At 37.4% G+C, this 18,907-nt stretch overlaps 2 protein-coding genes across 2 annotated transcripts; both read right to left on the bottom strand.

The window, feature by feature from the left end:
- Positions 1 to 207: 207 nt before the first annotated feature.
- LOC131040585 (UDP-glycosyltransferase 91C1-like) lies at positions 208 to 2,028 on the bottom strand. The gene is made up of 2 exons (XM_057973534.2): positions 1,053 to 2,028; positions 208 to 937 (listed from the first exon to the last, which is right to left on the bottom strand). Exons 1-2 carry the CDS (start codon positions 2,013 to 2,015, stop codon positions 536 to 538), a joined length of 1,365 nt encoding a protein of 454 aa, XP_057829517.2. The 5' UTR covers positions 2,016 to 2,028; the 3' UTR covers positions 208 to 535.
- Positions 2,029 to 16,687: 14,659 nt separating this feature from the next.
- LOC131040586 (UDP-glycosyltransferase 91C1-like) lies at positions 16,688 to 18,571 on the bottom strand. Its single transcript, XM_057973535.2, has 2 exons — positions 17,569 to 18,571; positions 16,688 to 17,442 (listed from the first exon to the last, which is right to left on the bottom strand). The coding sequence occupies exons 1-2, from the start codon at positions 18,532 to 18,534 to the stop codon at positions 17,041 to 17,043; spliced, it is 1,368 nt and encodes a 455-aa protein (XP_057829518.2). The 5' UTR covers positions 18,535 to 18,571; the 3' UTR covers positions 16,688 to 17,040.
- Positions 18,572 to 18,907: the final 336 nt, after the last annotated feature.

Genomic DNA, 18,907 nt, shown 5'->3' with positions numbered 1-18,907 from the left:
TACTTTCACCAATGGGAAGTCTTATATTCATGAATCCTTCACAATACTAGAAATATCAATAATACTTATGTGTGCATCAATCATTCGGATCAAAGAGGATTCTCTCCTTTCAAAAACCACATCCCTTTGTCATTAGATTATCCAAATTTTTTTTTTTTGGTCCATAGTTTTCATATTACTCTAGTAAGATGAGAGATAATAAAATAACACACACAATAAGTAATGTATTCTATATATGGAAGTGATAGGATGAAATACATAGAAAAATAAAGTGGCTTATATAAGCCTTCTTACAATTCTTCATGCACAAACACATGATTACATAGAAAACTATTGAAAACACTTACTAAACACTAACACACAAACATATAATCTTATGAACCTTGGTTTTAACTCTGTGACAAACAAACACAATATAACAATCTAACACACACCAAGACTTCCAAACCATAGGAAACACAATAGCTGACACTATACACCTAATCATTTTCTAAAGACTCTAAGAATAGAGACAATTTCAAACCTATCAGCCTAATTATTTATTGAAAGTTCTAAACATGGAGACAAAGTTCCTTATGTTTCTTTCCCTAACTTGAAAATTATTGCTAGTCAACATGTCACTTAGCTTTGTGACATTACATTTAATTTGTGCTCCTTCTTCTCCTATCATTACCATTCTAATTGCTTTACAAATATCCTCCTTGGTAAAAGACCCATCCTCTTCATTTCTTCTCACCTCCACTCCAACCTTAAGCTCTTGTGCAAGCTTTGCATTTAACCCTTGCTCAAATTGCATTGGAAGAGTTATGAGTGGCACCCCAAACCTTAACCCTTCTGTCATTGAATTCCACCCACAATGAGTTAAAAACGCACCTATAGAAGAATGATTCAAAATATGTAACTGTGGAACCCACTTTGTCGCCACCAATCCCTTTTCCTAAAAAAAAACAAAAAAAAACAAATGAAAGCAATTATCAAATACAACACACCAATTTATGGTCTTGGTCAGAGAAAAGAAAGAATAGATCATTGAGATAATGAGGCTAACATACCCCGATCTGATCTTGGAAGCCTTGCAGCAAGTCGTTTCCGGCAGGCAGAACCCAGAGGAATGACACCGTGCTCTCCAGCAGACCCATTGCAATTGCGGCGAGCTCTTGTTGGGTTAGAACGTACTCGCTGCCAAAAGACAAGACCACCACCGAACCAGCGGGCTGCCTGTCGAGCCACTGCAAGCAAATGTCATCGATGGGGAGTGGCGGGAGTTTAGGCATGAGTAACCCAACAGGTATCACCGGCCGCTTTCTGAGGCTCTGCAAATACTCGACGTACACCCCTTCCAACTCCAAACACGTATTGCATGCAACTGCCCAACTCTCCCGCACGCAAATGCTGGCCCGATCGGAAATGCTAAGCCCATCTGCGTGCTTCTCATATAGCTCGAGGACCCTCTGAGCTTGAAACAAATGGCGCTGAATAATCGTTGAAGGGAATCCGGGTGGCGAGACGATCAGATCCTGGGCGATTGGGTTTCCTGGTGCGATGTCGAGCTGTCCTTCTCCAAAGCTGAAGCTGGCCATTCCCAATATGAGGAAGAATATGGTGGGAATGGGCTTGGCCAGACGAGGAACCCAATGCTGCACCAAATCGTGGATTACCAAGTCTGGTGAGAGCTGTCGCAATAGAGCTTCGAAGGGCTTTTCCAGAAGGTCCATGGCTGTTTTGAGTAAGGGTAGTAGGAGTGGCGCTTCTCCTCTCTTGGCAGCATCTGCGGAGGACTCTACGCCTTTAGGTAGCCCTTCCACGGAGGGCATCGCCAGTTCCACCAGATCTATTCCCTCAGCGTCCGATATTTGAGGTTCAATTCGTCTGATATTCAGCGGGGTTGAGACGAAGAAAATTTTAAAATCATGACTGGCCAGGCTTTTGGCAAGCTCAACGAAGGGCGTAATGTGACCGTGGGCAAACCAAGGAAACATCACCACACGAAGCTCTCTCTGCTTTTCTTCCGCCATTGACGTTGCACCTCAAGTTTCAACCAAGCACACTAATTTCAGAGTCCAAAGCCGTTTTTATTGACAATTTTCCTTGACTTTTAAATGTTTTTAAATGTTTTTTCACTTTTATGAACTGCGTACCTGGAAATTTACTAACTGCAATCCTCATACTCATCACGTTTGCTCGTACGAAATTCAGTGCATCATTATTCGCATGTTTCAATTTGTCCCTTACTACGTAAATGTGTTCAATTTAGGAATTCAAACTCGTCATTATCAGTGGTAAATCGACATTCATTATCAGTGATAAATTCACATCCAGAATCGTGGTTATTCTAGTTCTAAAACAGATCTTTCTTACAGCGTGTTAGTCAATTCTTTTGTCAATTTCATTTTGAACTAAAGCAAAGTACATTGCATTATTCGAATTTCATTGTGAACTAAAGTAAAGTACATTGCATTATTCGAAGCTTCACGGGAGTTAGAATGAATCAGCTTTATCAGAGGCTCTGAGCTTCAAATCCCGTGGAAAATTGATTATGTTCATTCAATGTGTGCTATCAGGATAAAACCTTGCTCTCTTAAAACCAAAGATAAAAAAGCTGCTGTGCATCTTAATCGTACTGTTTCACATGTTTCAAATTTATATCATTGAAAAGTGAGGGATGTGGACATTTTTCGTTGTCACGTGGTAAATTAATGTAAGGTGGACGTTTATTGGGGTTACTTTCTCATATTATTTTGCAGCAGACAGTACTTGTTTAATATTGGAAACAAAGCACACTATCAGTTTACAGCTCCAAAGTCAATTATCTTATCATATCAAGAGGAAAATGATATTCGTTTTGGCGACGTACATTTTCATCTTCATCACTTTCTGAGAAAGTTCCCAACACTCAGCATTGTTTGTCTTGTCCTCTTCGTGGCATAGCAAGAAATAACAGGACAAGACAAACAAATAATTCCATATGTACGAAGAGGACAAGACAAACACTTAAGATACTCGATAGAATTATTTTTGCCAAACGATTAACCAACTTCGTCTTAGCTTCAATATTTCGAATATTATTTGCCAGTGCAACAACAATTATAATACTCGATAGAATTCTTTTTGCTTTGTGTTTCAATGGATGCTCGTATTCTATTGAAAAGCTTCCATGCAGAATTGGCTTTACAACCGCCAAGTGCGTTTGGTTGAGTTTTTCAAAAGACTTACCAACGAATCCACATTTTGTGTATATGCTGCCACATTCCTTTAAGACATTTTGGTAAACAGTTTACATGCCTTATGTATGCTTCCACGTTTTGCATATGTTGTGTTCTACCGTAGCAATTGCAATTACAACCTTCGGCGAAATTCTTCTCTACTTTATGCTTTGATAGATGTCATACCCTATTGCACAGGTCAGGATGTTAGGAAAGGGTGGCGAATTTGCTGATGGCTTAAATCATAAATATTAAGTTTTGATTTCTAGGTTTAAAAGTGTCGAACATTCAGAATTGACTAACATTTTCTAAACATGAAATATTGCTAAATGTGTGATTTAAGACTGGTCGTGAATTTGAACTCCATGTCTCTTAAACACACAGAATTGACTAACATTCTCTAAAATTAATATATTGCTTAATATAAGATTTAAGACTGATCGCAAATTTGAACTCCAGTCCTCTTAGAAGTTGTTGAATCTTTTCAACAAACCAATTATGTTCATATCGTCCACTCAAGCATTTCATTCCTTGGGATGACATCTCTTCGAGGAACTCTGGCAAATGGTTCATTTGTGGAAAAATAGGTTCATGTAGCCGCCGTGCATTTGCTCCAAAGTTTCTCAAGCCTTCTTCAAAAAATCCATTTAGTGCGTATTGTGCAATGATGCATTCCATGAATTTGAAATCTCTTAGGATTTTTGTTAAACGTTTCAAGTGCGCTTTGACTGTGTTCTCCACGTTTTGTATATATGTCTTCTGCAAGTGGTTTGCATTTTCTTGAAAGTTTTAAAATCCTCTTCAATAAATTTTACATTGCAATCGACGAGAACTCATTTCTTCAAGGCATTTTAGTAAGCCATTCATGTGCTTTTCATTATAACTCTCGTCACAGTTATAGACGTGGAACTCAGCATTACACCTGCGACTTACGTTTGCTGGAAAGTTTCTAAAGCCTGCTTAACAAATCTTGTCTGTGCATGTCGTGTAATCATTTCTGTGTGCATGTCGTGTAATCATTTCTGTGCTTACAAAATAATAAAACCTTGGAGGCGTTCTGTCAGAGATTCAAGTGTTTTGTCAATGATGCAGTTGCAATGGCCACTCTTAAATTACATATATTAAACAACATATTAAATTTTAAATTTAGAAAATACCAATGAATTCTGAATGTTTAAAGCTTTTAAATCTAAAAATCAAAACTTAATATGTATAATTTAAGTCAACCAAATTAAAATTACATCATTCGAATGCACTTCCTTTATCCTTTTAAGCTTTAATGGAAATCCATAGCGTGTTCCAAAGCTCCTTGTTTGCCCAGGTAGGGGGAGATGTAATGAAGATCATTGCGATTCGATGCATTTTTAATCATTGAGGAAATGAAACTTGAAAGCCGTTTTGGAATAACTAATTCTTTTCCAAAGGAAAAACTTGCAATAACTCATCGTACAACGTGTCGACTTTTCAACAAACTTGGCCAACTTTAGTAAGTCACTGATCAGTGATTTATAATGCATCGACGTGTTTCATGATTGGAATGCATCGACGTGTTTCAAAACTAAAACAATTCACCGACAATTCAAGAGCTAAGCTGAGTGTATCGGTGTTTTTATGAAGTGAACCAAATCACCGCATTCATTCATTTGTGTTGTCGGATACTTTAGAAACTTTGCAAAATGACCAATGACTCTTGATAAAAACTAACAAATAAATGACTAACCATCCATATCAAACTTTATCATTAATTTGTATTAATTCTAAAAGTCTCCAAAGGTGTTTGAGTGACCTGTCAAAACCGAATTGCCAACTCCATTCTGTTTGGTGAATTCCATAAATTTGGCAATTTCTTAACATGTACCAATTTGTCAATGGACTTTTATTCCTATTAGACTACTCTCGCTGATGGTGTTAGAGGGACATTGCAATCTTTTCATTCGGCATAGTGCATATTATTTCAAGGCAACTTTATGACATCACTAAAAACTTCTATAAGCACATAGTCCACTGATGTTTTAAGGGATTACAATAAAAGAACCAATTGCAATGCCAACACTTTAGACTATGGAGGTTCTTTATATAAGGAATTTAATACAAAAGTTAAAAAATTTCCTCCTTAGTAAAAGATCCATCCTCTTCATTTCTTCTCACTTCTATTCCTACCTTAAGTTCTTGTGCAAGATTTACATTTAACCCTTGATCAAGTTGTATTGAAAGAGTTATAAATGACATTCCAAACCTTAATCCTTTTGTCATTTAATTCTACCCACAATGAGTTAAAAATGCATTAGTAGAAGGATGATTTAAAATATATGTAACAGTGGAGCCCACTTTGTGGCCACCAATCCTTTTTCACATTAAATAATTCAAACAATGAAAACTGGGTTTCAAATACAACATACGCCAATTTATGATCTTGACTAATAGACCATTGAGACAATGATACTAACATACCTCGATCTGAGCTTGGAAGCCTAGCAACTTGTCCTTTTTGGTGGACATAACATAGAGGAATGACATGTTGCTCTCCTACACACCCATTGTTATGGTGAGAAGATCTTGGTGTGTGAGAATATACTTGTTGCCGAAAGCCAACACCACCATCAAAGCAACAGTTTTCCTATCAAGACACTACAAGCAAATGTCATCAATGGGGAGTGGTAGGAGTTTATGCATGAGTATTCCAAGAGGGAACATTGGCTGCTTCACAAGGCTCGACAAATACTTGATGTAATACCCTTTCAACTCCAAAAATGTGCCCAATTTTTCACATTCAGATGTTGATCTAGTCAATGAAACGAAGACAATCTATATGCTTCGCATATAGCTCCAATGTAAAATTTGCAATTGAATCTGCAAGTAAAATAAGGATCTAGCTGGAAAAGAGAAGACAAACTTACAGATATAAAATAGATAAAACATTGTAGTTGAAGAATGAAAAATTAAATTGTGTATATTCACAATCTTCAAAGATACATGATTTATATAGAGATAACCACCACATTAACAACAAGGATAACATCTGCATAAAACAAAACTTGTGGTGAAAGAGGCAAATATAACAAGATTAACTTGTTGTTCACCTTGGTTAGCCTTACATACGAGCATGCAATCATAAGTTGTCTATAAATAATGGTGAAAATTGGATTTATGTGCTAACACCCCCCCTAAATCTAACTGAGACATAATCCTAATGAAAGGAAAGAGGGAAAACCAAGTGGAAACAAAACCCTCTGTCAAAATTTACACTAACTCTACATGACACCAACTATACTGCAATGACCTTCACCCCAAGAAGGTCTTGGAGAAAGTGAAATCTGAAAAGAATTGGCATGGAAGGACCAAATATCTCCCCATAATATGCAGTCAATGGTAGATGCTTGAAATTGGATGCAAAAGATGGACCACGATTGTTGAACAACATTCCTCCCCTTAAGAAGAAACAAAACCAAATACAATACAAATGCAGGGATGCTTCCCATTTTGGATATGAATTGGTTGGAATTGTAATCCAATTGTATCATGATGTCTTTGAAAGCTTCTCAATAGTATCTATGTCGATTTTAAAAGTTGTCATAATCAAACAAGCATTGTAAGCCACACTACTGATGATGACAATATAGAGTTTAATGAAGACCAATGTAGATCATAGTCTAAAGGCAAAGATGATCTCTCCAAATGATGCTCAAATGTTTTTAAGATAATTCCAAAGTGTGACAAATGCTAATAAGATAAATCGGGTACCATAAAAGATTTAGGTACAATGACCATGGATGTATGGTGATAGATGGACCAATGAGAATTTGATAGAAGCAAATATAGGCAAAGAGAGAAAAAGAGGGTCTGAAGATGCACCCATAATATCAAAAAAAGATTTATCAACTCTATAGGAGTTGTCAAAAAAGAGGATATGAATTGGTCCTCAATGGTGTCCTCCAAGTCAACAATGTGGGACTCCACAAACAATGAAAAAATATTTTTCAAATAGGAATCCCAATCATGAAGACAAAGAGATGAATTATCCTGCTTAACAGGAATAATGGTCTCAATCAATGAAGGTACAACAACTGTCTCTACAGATAGAAAAGGAGCAAATTGAGATTTTGATGCACTCTCAAATAAGAATTGAAAAATATTATGTGAGAAACTAAGACATAATATCCATGTTGATTGCTCCCACAATATTTACATCTACAACTTATGTTGCAATAGCACTTCGAAGGGTTTCTCCAAAAGATCCCTAGTAGCGACAAGTAAAGGTACCACCTAATTATTTTTCCTAATTTTTAAGATAACACTTTTACAAATTCAAGTCTTAGTTTAAAAGATATATCAAACTATAACTTAAACTAACTAGTAGACAAAATGTTTATGCTTTTCAAATAAAATATCTATCAAATATAAACTATTATAACTATTGAAAACAACTATTCTATGCATTAAATTTGAATTTGAATGGCCCTGGTGCGGGTTTCCCGTGTGTTGGGGGTCCAGGGGATTCCCTTGTGACTTGCCCCTCCACCGAATCGGATCTTGATCCCTCAGATGGGGCCTCAAATGATACATGGGATGGTGCGGTACTCTGCAGAATACTGCCATTGGTAAATCTGCCATCTTTGACAAACCTGTTGGTGTTGAGGACCCTAATATTGCAGAGATCTTTTTTAAGATTTTGTCGGCGGAGTGCAATAAGGAATGGGATTCTTTATTTGCATCTAATCTTAAGAGTAAGGCCATTTCGCCTGTTCCGCATAAAGTTGACATGGAGTTTGGTGCTTACTCCATCTCTATCCTAGACTGTATTGTGGATCAGAATATGGCTCACATGAACTTAGTCTTGGTGGGTAATTTTGTTGGACCACGTCCCAATATTGAGGTTATTAGAGCCCGGGTGTCTAGAAAATGGAAGGGTAAGGGTCAAATTGATGTTGTTGCTATGATTGGTGGCTTCTTCTCTTTTTCATTTTCTTGTGAGGAAGATCTATGATCTGTTTTGGTGGGTGGTCCCTGGATGTTGGGAAAAGCCTCGCTGGCCCTCAAAAAGTGGGAACAAGGATTTAATCCCAAAGATTGGGAATGTAATGAAGCCCTAATCTAGGTCAGATTGCCAGGTTTACCCATGGATTTCTGGGGAGAAGAGATTTTTGTGGGAATTGCAGCTTGTTTTGGTGAGCTAATTTTAGTTGACCCAATGACTACAACTAAAAGACGCTTGGTTTATGCCAGATTGTGTGTCAATGTCAAATAGTCTTCAAACCTGCCATTCAAGATTGATCTTTTCTCTAAGTTGGGCAGATGGGTGCAAAAAGTGGAGTATGAATCCTTCCCGTTTGTGTGTTTCCATTGAAAAAAAGTGGGTCATTGGACCAAGCAGTGTCCATCTAAACCAAAGAATGAATGGAGAAGAGGAATGACAAGCCACTCTTAGAGAAGAGGGATGCCCTTCCCTCTGATCCTCCCTTAGAAGGATTCTGCAATGATTATAATGGATATGTTGATCCCTCTATCCATCCCCTGATTGTGGGGGATGGGGTCTTGCCTAGAGCTGGTTTTACTTCAAAAGTACTTGTGGTCCCTAATCCTAACCCTCCACTCTTAGTGGAGAATTTTTGGAAATCACCTATTGTGAATGCTCCATGTGAAGAAGGGGATACTATTAATTCTAATGGAATTGTCCTGGATATTCCCATTCATCTGGTCATTGATAGGTAACTTTGTTGAGGCGAAACCCCAAGTTTCTCTAACACTGGAATCATCCCAAGAGGACTCTTGTCCTTTTATTGAGGTCAAACCCAAAAATAGAAGAAGGGACTCCCCTATTGGCCAAACTACTCCGGCCTCTAAAAGGTTTCAACCAAAAATAGATAAAAAGCGGACTGTGGGTCGAATTCAAGGGGGGTGGGAGGCCACCCAATGCGGTTAGTAGAGATAGGTAGAGTCGGGCTTCCATTGCAGATGAAGCTCAGAGAATGTTACCAAAAATGGGGATGGGATCCCCCTCTCTTGCTAAATGAAAATTATTTCATGGAATATAAGGGGATTGAATCATCCCCATAAGCATTATCTGCTATCCAACTTGGTTAGGGATCATAAGCTGGATATTTTCCTTGTTCAAGAAACTAAAAAGCTTGGTAATAAAGTGGACAAGATTAGATTGGTGACTTTTTGAGATTGTGGTGTTCACTGTGTTGATGCAGATGGTGCTTTAGGAGATATCACCACTCTTTGGAATCTGAGACTGTTATGTGGTAAGATGATTCTCTCTTCTCCTAACCAAATTTCTACTAGATTCTATAATCTTAAAGATGGATCCTCCTGGATTATTTCCAACATCTATGCTCCTAATGGGAGAACTGCTAGGAAAGTTCTTTGGTCTTCCATTTGCCATGCTAGATCATTGTTCCCTAATGAGAAATGAATTCTTCTGGGCAATTTCAACACGCCTCTCTCAAAATTGGAGAAATATGGGAGCATGCCTATTTCTATTGATAGTAGGCAAGTCTTGGCTGACATAATTAATTCTTTGAGCCTATTGGACCTGGATCTTATTGGAGCTAAATTCACTTGGCCAATAGATGCAATGGGGAGGATCTCATTTAGGTTAAGCTAGATAGGGGCCTTGTCTCTCCTGATTGGATACAGAATGCTTCCTGTAAACTCAATGCCTTGTCCTGAGTAGGATCTGATCACTTCCCTATTTTTCTTTCAGTGACTCTGTTGTCTGGAAGAAAGGCGTACCCCTTCAGATTTGATAAAATGTGGCTAATGGCCCCTAACATCCATGATAAAATTATGGAGTGGTGGATTATAGATATCCAGGTATGACCATGTTTCGTATTGCCAATAATCTATCCAATGTCAAGTCCAATATTCAATGCTGGAACAAGTCCTCTTTTGGTAGTATTTTCAAAATTAAAGATAAGCTCAAGTAGGATCTTGAGGAGGTTCAAAAGCATATCCAAGATTTTGGGTTTGATAATGACGTCTTGAACAAAGAAATTGAGATTTTAACTAAACTGTATGATATTATTTCCGAAGAGGAGGAATTCTGGAAGCAAAGATCTAGAGCCTTATGGCTTAAAAGTGGTGACAAAAATACTAAGTTTTTTCATATGATGGCCCTCAAGAACAGGGTTACTAATAAAATCAATAAAATTCAAGTCGCCCAAAGATCGATTGATAAATTGATAAGCATGAAGAGATTTTCCAAGAAGCCATCAGCTACTTCACTAATCTCTTGTTGGTTGATGATCCTCTTAATTCTTTAGCCCCAGATGAGATCTTGCAGGAAGTTCCCAACATTGTCTCTCAGGATATGAACTTGGAACTAACCAGAATCCCCACTCATGATGAAGTTCGCAATGCGGTCTTTTCTTTTGAAGGTAACAAAGTCCCTAGCCCTGATGGCTTCCCTCTATTCTTCTTTCAAAACTTTTGGCAGATCTTATGCTCTGATGTGGTCATCATAGCACAAGAGTTTTTTGGGTCTTGCTCTCTTCTGAAGGAGCTAAATGCCACCTTCTTTGTCCTCATTCCCAAGAAACCTGATGCTTGTTCTTTTGAAGATTTTAGACCTATTAGTCTTTTCAATTCTATCTATTAAATTTTCACCAAGATCTTGGTGCTCGGGCTTAAGAAATACCTTCCATCTTTAATTTCAAAACACCAGAATGGGTTTCTTTCTAGGAGGTAGATTTTGGATTCTGTATTTGTGGTACATGAGAACATTCACTCCTTATCTATCCATAAAAAAACTTGGTTTTTTTTCCTAAAATTGGATATGTTGAAAGATTTTGATAGAGTCAATTGGATTTTTCTTCTCAGAATCCTTAGGAAGTTTGGATTTGGAGATAACTTCATCTAGATTATTGATCAAGGTGTGTCCACTCCCAAATTTTTAGTCTTGATCAATGGAGCTGCCTCTAGTTTCTTCTTTGCATCAAGGGGCATTAGACAGGGGGATCCTTTATCTCCTTTCCTTTTCATTCTTATCAGTGAAGCTCTTAATAAAATTATCCAAAGGGAAGTTAGAAAAGGTAATATTTTGGGCTTACAACTCTCTTCTCGGGCCTCGACATGCTCTCACCAACAATTTGTCGATGATACTTTGTTGATGGAGGAATGTTCGGCTAAGGAAGATAAGAATTTAAAAAATCTCTGGATGCTTATGAGAAAGGCACTGGACAAAAAATTATCTTGGCTAAAAGCTCCATTTTTTTCTTTAACACCCCAGAGCACGGGAAAATGAAGATTGCCATGATTCTATGGTGTAAAGTTGGAATTCTACCCAACACTTATTTAGGTCTTCCCCTCTATCATGGCATGGCCCCTGATTCCTTTTGGGTGAACCTTATTGTTAGATTCCAAAATAAGTTGGCTAGGTGGAAAGTTGCATTGTTAAGCCAAGCTAGTAAGCTCCATCTACTCAAAGCTATGCTACAGAGCCTCCTAGTGTATGTTATGAGTTTATTCAAAATCCCCATCAAAATTGTTGATAAACTGGAAAGAATTCAAAAAAAAATTGTGTAGGGACTAAAATTAAGAATAGATTGCATCATGTGGCTTGGAAACAAGTTTTCCCTCCCAAGTCCATGGGGGGGGGCGCCGGACTTTAGAAATCTGAGAGATTTCAATAAATCCTTGATGGCCCAACAACTATGGAGATGTCTTAAAGAGAATAATGAATGGATTGACATTTTCAAACATAAATACCACATTCAGGGTATCCAAAACACATTGGAATCTTATGACCTTCCCAACTCTATCTCTGATTTATGGAGCAATTTCTTTAGTTCCACCAATATTATTTCGCATGTTTGTAGAAGGGTGTTGGGGAATGGAACCAAAATCAGATTTTGGGAGGACTGGTGGATTGGTGATGGCCCCCTTTCGGATTATGTTTGGGCTCCTCCTTTCAAAGAGTTATGTCTCAAAAAAATTGTCTCTTGGGTGGCTGATTATATTAGAGATGGAGCCTGGGTAAGATCTCTACCATTGACAATCTTTGCAAAAGAGGTCTTCCTCTTACTAACAGATGCTTCCTATGCAAAGAAGCGGAGGAAAATACTGGTCATCTACTGTTGCACTACTCTTTTGCCATGGATATCTGGAGTTTCTTCCTTGATATCTGGAACACTAATTGGGTATTCCCTAATTTTGTTCAAAGGTTGTGGTTTGAATGGAAGTGCCCCTTCGACAATTAGGCTTTGGCAGTCATCTGGAATATGTCTCTTCCTCATATTGCTTGGGGTATTTGGAAAGAAAGAGACAATAGAGTTTTTAGAGATTTGGAATCTCCTGCGCTTGTTGTGGCTATTAAAATTAGAAATGCTATCAAGGAGAATTTTCTTCACTCTAGCCCCAGTAGAAGGAAGGACCATCCTCTCCCTACTCTCCAGGAGGAGTGGGATACTATCAAACGGTGGCAAATTAGTTGGAATATCTTCATCCCTATGCACAAAATTAAACAGTGTAGACAAAATGTTCTATGGCATACCCCCATGCGGGATGGATCAAAATCAATGTGGATGGGGCCGCTAAAGGAAATCTTGGGTTGGTTGGGTGTGGGGGAGTGGCTAGGAATCATATGGGTCTGCTGGTTTCTGCAATGGCACTCCCTCTAGGCACCCAGTCCAACCATTTTCTGGAGGTCAGCGCTGCCCACTTTGGGTTACACATGGCTAAAAAAGAAGGATTTAGAAAGGTCTAGCTGGAATCTAACTCACTCAACATTATCAATTGTTTGAATGGGTGTACGGATCCTAGCTAGACTATTGCCAACTTGATCAAAGATTATTGTGATATGATTAAAGAGTTGGATGAATTAAAAATTTCTCACGTATTTCAAGAAGGCAATCAAGCGGCGGATTTATTGGGCAATATGGAGGTGGGCTACTTGGTAGTTAAATGGTGGAGCAATCGGGACTCTTTCCCAAAATAATTGTGCGACCTGGCATATGATGATACCATCCACTTGCGATAATCAATGAAAAATAATCATGATTTGATAAAGTTGTTGGGGAAATGGTTGCCTTTCAATTTCCCTATTCGAAGATCTAGAAACTTCCCTTGTGCCTGGATTTTTTGTCTTATTGTGTGGCCCCTATCCTGCTTTTGTTTGGAGACTTGTCTGGTGTGGCCCATTTCCTACTGGCGACCTGGATCATTATGGGTGGGGACAAGAATAGGTAAGAGTCACCCACTTTTGAGAAGTGGAAGAAAAAAAAGGAGGTGTGGCAAGAAATTGTTGATGGAGGAATGGTTCCCTTCTTGGAAATACTCCATGGCCCTTCTCCTCTGCTCACGAAAACATTTGTCAAGATACAAGAGGAGATTGATTACATGTTCAAAGTTCCATACTCTTTAGCATTTTTTAACTTGATGTATGTATGTCATGGTGTGTATAAGGATAGATATTGTACATGTAGTGAGAGTTGTGAGAAGGTATATGAATAGTATTAGAAAAGAGCAATGAAATGTAGTAAAGTAAATTCTTAGGTATTTGAGAGGTATTACTACTTAGACATTATGTTATGGAGGTTCCCATTCTACTCTACATGGATATGTTGATTTAGATCTAGCAAGTGATATTGATAACATGAGGAGCACCACAGGGTATGTGTTTATTGTGGGTGGGATAATCGTTAGCTGGATTTCATGATCTTGCAAAATGCTTTTACACTTTCAAATATAAAATTAAAATATGTTACTACTACCAAGGCTAGTAAAGAGATGATTTGATTATAAAGGTTTGTGGAGGAATTGGGACAGTAGCTGGAGTATAGCAGATTGTATAGTGATAGTCAAAGTTCCTTTCATCTTACAAAGAACTCAACCTTCCATTGTAAGACTAAACATATAAAAATAAGGTACCCTTCCACACTATTAGTTTTAGAAGATGGATAAGATACAAACTAACCAAAATCTTGCAAATATGTTTGTGTATGCGCTTTTTTTTCAACTTGTATTTTGGAGACAAACGGTTACATAACCGCTTCTTTATTTCCCTATTTTCTTGCAATGTGGCGGCTCCATCCCTCATCGACTTTTGGAGTCTTATCTACAACTACCATCAGCATTTTTATTTGCTTTGGCAATAAAGCAAAAGGACCCATGCATCATACTCTGTAAGTGTTTTAGTTTATTTAAAAATTCATTGATGATTTGAGTTACTTTGAAAAGTAGTTAAACTGGCCGATCAGCATCATCATTGAATGGGGAATCTCCTTCAACTCTTATTGGTTCTTTAAAACACTTCAGAAAGCCAATAAAATAACCGACTCAATCTTAAGATTCAATCTTAATATGCATATCATAATCTCTATCGGTGATTTAAAACACTTCGGTAACTGAACGAAATGACCGATAGGTATGTGTTCAAAAGGTCGATTCCCTGTTGCTTGGTAGAGAGCTACATATTGGCTTATGTTTCGGTTAACTGTAGAAGGTCGGCAGCTTTATTTAGTTTGTTAAATAGGCGATAGAGACAGCAAAATTTATATTGTCGACTTTCACCAATCTTTCTCAAACCAACAACTTTATGTGCACGATTAGATCACTGATAGGATGAATCAATTTTCCTTTGATGTTTTGTAACCTTTCCTTAAGTCATATCAGCAACCAAGAGTAGTAGTAAAATTTATTGGGTGGACCGATGAGCTGAAATGTTCTTCTATCGTCAGTGATTGGGGATATCATTAACTAGGAGGTTCCCAATACAAGATTTGACATAAAAGTTCAAAATCTCTCAAATTTAAAAGTTGGGCTATCAGTAATCTAAGAGGAAACAAGTAAAATTCTTCATATACATTAGGGGCTTGTTTAAGAGCATACACAATGAACATTAAAACTTAAAAAACAAGTGAAGAATCTTGAAATAACAAAAAAAAAATCTCTCTTAAAAACAAATGAAAAGTCTTACAAAAATCTTTGTGGCTACTTGATGTAGATTTACTCATGAAGATCACCTTACAAGAAAGTACTCTTCAAAAATCCATTAAGTAAAATTAGTCATCTCTAAGATGCAACAATAGTGAGGACAACATGAATAGAATCCATCTTGTCTTTTAGTCTCATTAGAATACATTTACAATTATAGATCAAACTTATTTTTCTTATGCACAACCCACTTTCTTTTTCCACTTTTTAATTTGTTGGAATTAATAAGTAATTGTTCTTGTTTCTTATTTCAAAATATTTTCAAATTTAAATAATGGAAATGTGTGCTTAAATTTTTTGAGATAAAGGATTGATCATAAGAGGTAGACACATAATTGTTATCCATATCTATATCCTCTTAATGAGTTTATGATATTTTCCTTAATATTTATTTAATTACTTTGGCATGAATAATTCATAATGATTCATAATAATTCATGAGCAAGTCAGAGGAGAAGGAAAGCATAAAGTGCCCCTCCCTTTTGAAATTATATTGACATATGTGTCCCAATTTATATTTGCATAATGGAATCTTCTTATATTTCTCTACGTAACTACATTTGTATTTAATGTATGTGCTTCATGTATAGTATCAAGGGTATTTTTATGGTTAAGGAGCTAACGATATAAATTAAATCATCCACATACAAGAAAAGAATCAAAATCTCATCTTCATCTCTCAAAATATACACTATGTGATTTAAGTGAAAACAAGTGAAAGTAGAAGCAAGCAAACAACCATCAATCTTCTTAAACAATTCTTAAGAAACCTTAATTATACATGATTATCTTTAATATAACTATACATGGAAAAAAACCATGCAACTACTATATATAATTAGGGACAATTTATTTTGTAAAATCACACACTTACAATTGAACACTAACAATTTATGGACCTCATCATCAAACTTATTTTTCTTGTTCTTAATTTGTTTTTTTCTTTTATAAAATATAAGGCTAGATCTTAGCATTGTAATAAACAAGTAAAATAGAGTGATGTCTATGTGAACAATCAATGGGTCATCATATTTGCTCATGAACTTCCTTTGTCACATCACTTCTGGGAAATAATAAAGCCTACAACATAAACCATCAATTACAATAAAAGTGGTCCTTTAAAATACCATGTAGTTAAAACATATATTAGTAATACTCATCATGATGAACCCTTAGATTCATGAATTCCTCAAACACTAGAAATGTTAGTAATACTCGTTTGTGCACAAATCAACCCATTGGATTCATTCCTTCAAAAGACACATCTATTTTTCATTAAGTAGTCCAAATAAGAATGTTAGGTCCATAATTTGGATATCACTATAGTTAGGTAAGATATCATAAAATAATACATTCAACATAAATAATATATTCTATATATGGAAGTGATGGGACGAAATAGATAGCAAAATGAAATGGCTTATATAAGCTTTCTTGCATTTTCTCATGTGCAAACACATTATTACATGCCCAACCATTGAAACCCCTTAGCAAACACCAACATACATAAAAATATAAACTTATGAACTCTAGTTTAAATCCTACGACAAACAAACACAATGTAACAATCTAACACACTAGGGTTTCTAAATCATAAGATCACAAAATCCAACAATATTCACGTAATGATTCTCCAAATGCTATGACAATAGAGACAAATTTAGGCCTATTAACTGAAACAACTTAAACCACACACACTAAGCTTACACTTCTAGGCTTAAAAGTGTTAAACATTCAGAGTTGATTGACATTTTCTAGGCTTAATAAGGTTCTTTATGTGTGTGGTCACACTAAGAATACACTTCTAGGCTTAAAAGTGTTAAACACTCAGAGTTGACAACCATTCTCTAAGCTTAATATGTTACTTAGTGTGTGTGGTTTAAGGCAGACCTTATTAACCTAGTTATTTATTAAATTTTTTGAGGATAGAAACAAAATTCCTCAAGTTTCTTTTACCAACTTGAAAATGTTTGCCCATCAACATGCAACTTATCTTTGTGACATTAGATTTTATTTGGGCTCCTTCTTCTTCTATCATTAAGACTCTAATTGCTTTACTAATATCCTCTTTAGTAAAACTTCCATCTTCTTCATTTCTTCTCACTTTTACCCCGACCTTAATCTCTTCTGCAAGCTTTGCATTTAACCCTTGCTCAAATTGCATTGGAAGAGTTATGAATGGCACCCCAAATCTTAACCCTTCTGTCATTGAATTCCACCCACAATGAGTGAGAAACGCACCGATAGAAAAATGATTCAAAATGTGTAACTGCGGAACCCACTTTGTCACCACCAATCCCTTTTCCTACAAAAACGAGAAAAAAAAAAAAAAAAATCAAAGTAATTTTCAAATACAACAGACCCCAATTTATGATCTTTGAGAAGAGAGTACAAATAATAGATCATTGAGATCATAATGAGGCTAACATACCCCGATATGATCTTGGAAGCCTGGCAGCAAGTCGAGTCCGGCAGGCAGAACCCAGAGGAACGACACTTTGCTCTCCAGCAGACCCATAGCAATTGGGGCGAGCTCTTGGTGAGTGAGATTGTACTCGCTGCCAAAAGACAAGACCACCACTGAAGCAGCAGGCTGCCTATCGAGCCACTTCAAGCAAATATCATCAATGGGGATTGGCGGGAGTTGAGGCATGAGTAACCCAACAGGGATGACTGGCCGCTTCACCAGGCTCTGCAAATACTCGACGTACACCCCTTCCAACTCCAAACACGTATTGCATGCAACTGCCCAGCTCTCCCGCAAGCATATGCTGGAGCGCTCGGCGACGCTAAGGCCACCTGCGTGCTTCTCGTATATATGAAAATGGGCCCTCCGTGCTTCGAACAACGTCAAGTGAATATTGGGTGAAGGGAATCCGGGGGGCGATAGGGTAAGATCCTTGACAGTTCGATTTCCCGATGCGATGTGTAGCTGTCCTTCCCAATAGCTGAAACCTGTCGCTCCCATTGTCAGAAACAATATGGCGGGAATGGGATTGGCCACACGAGGAACCCAGAACTGCATCACATCGTACATCACAAAATCTGGTGACAGCTTTTGCAACAGCGTTTCAAATGGCTTCTCCAAAAGGTCGATGGCGACTGTGAGTAAAGGTAGTATTAGTGGTGCTTCTGCTCTCTTCACAACATCAGCGGAGGACTCTACGCCTGGTGGCAGTCCTTCCACGGAGGGCATCCCCAATTCCACCAGCTCTATCCCTTGTGCATCCAACACTCGCGGTTTAATCCGTTTGATATTCAGTGGAGTTGAAACAAAGAAGATTTTAAGACCGTGAGTGGCCAGGATTTTGGCAAGCTCAAGGAAAGGCGTTATGTGACCGTGGGCAAGCCATGGAAACATCACCACACTAAGCTCTCCCTGCTTTTCTTCCGCCATTGCTGATACAAACTCAAGAATTCAAACAAGCACACTACTTTCAACGTCTGAGCTAACAAAGAACAAAGCACATTACTTTCAGCGTCGCGTGTGGTTTTTATTGACAATTTTTCCTGACTTTATGGTCCGATAAATCTCGTCAAATTTGCATGACTGCTTGGTAGACGTTGTGGTATGCTAAACTTTCTCAGCTGCATAAAGCACCTACCAAGCTTGTCCAATAATGGTACATCATAATAACACATGGCAGCTCACTTGGGGCTTAAACTTTATATACTCGAGTACCAAACGATGTGGATAATTGAATTGTCCTCTTTTATGAAGATGGGCATTCATTCTAGAGAGTTATAATTATTTGGGTTAATATGAGATA

The sequence above is a fragment of the Cryptomeria japonica genome, chromosome 4 (assembly GCF_030272615.1).
Source record: "Cryptomeria japonica chromosome 4, Sugi_1.0, whole genome shotgun sequence".
Taxonomy (NCBI): domain Eukaryota; kingdom Viridiplantae; phylum Streptophyta; class Pinopsida; order Cupressales; family Cupressaceae; genus Cryptomeria; species Cryptomeria japonica.
This window is presented reverse-complemented; position numbering and strand designations above follow the sequence as displayed.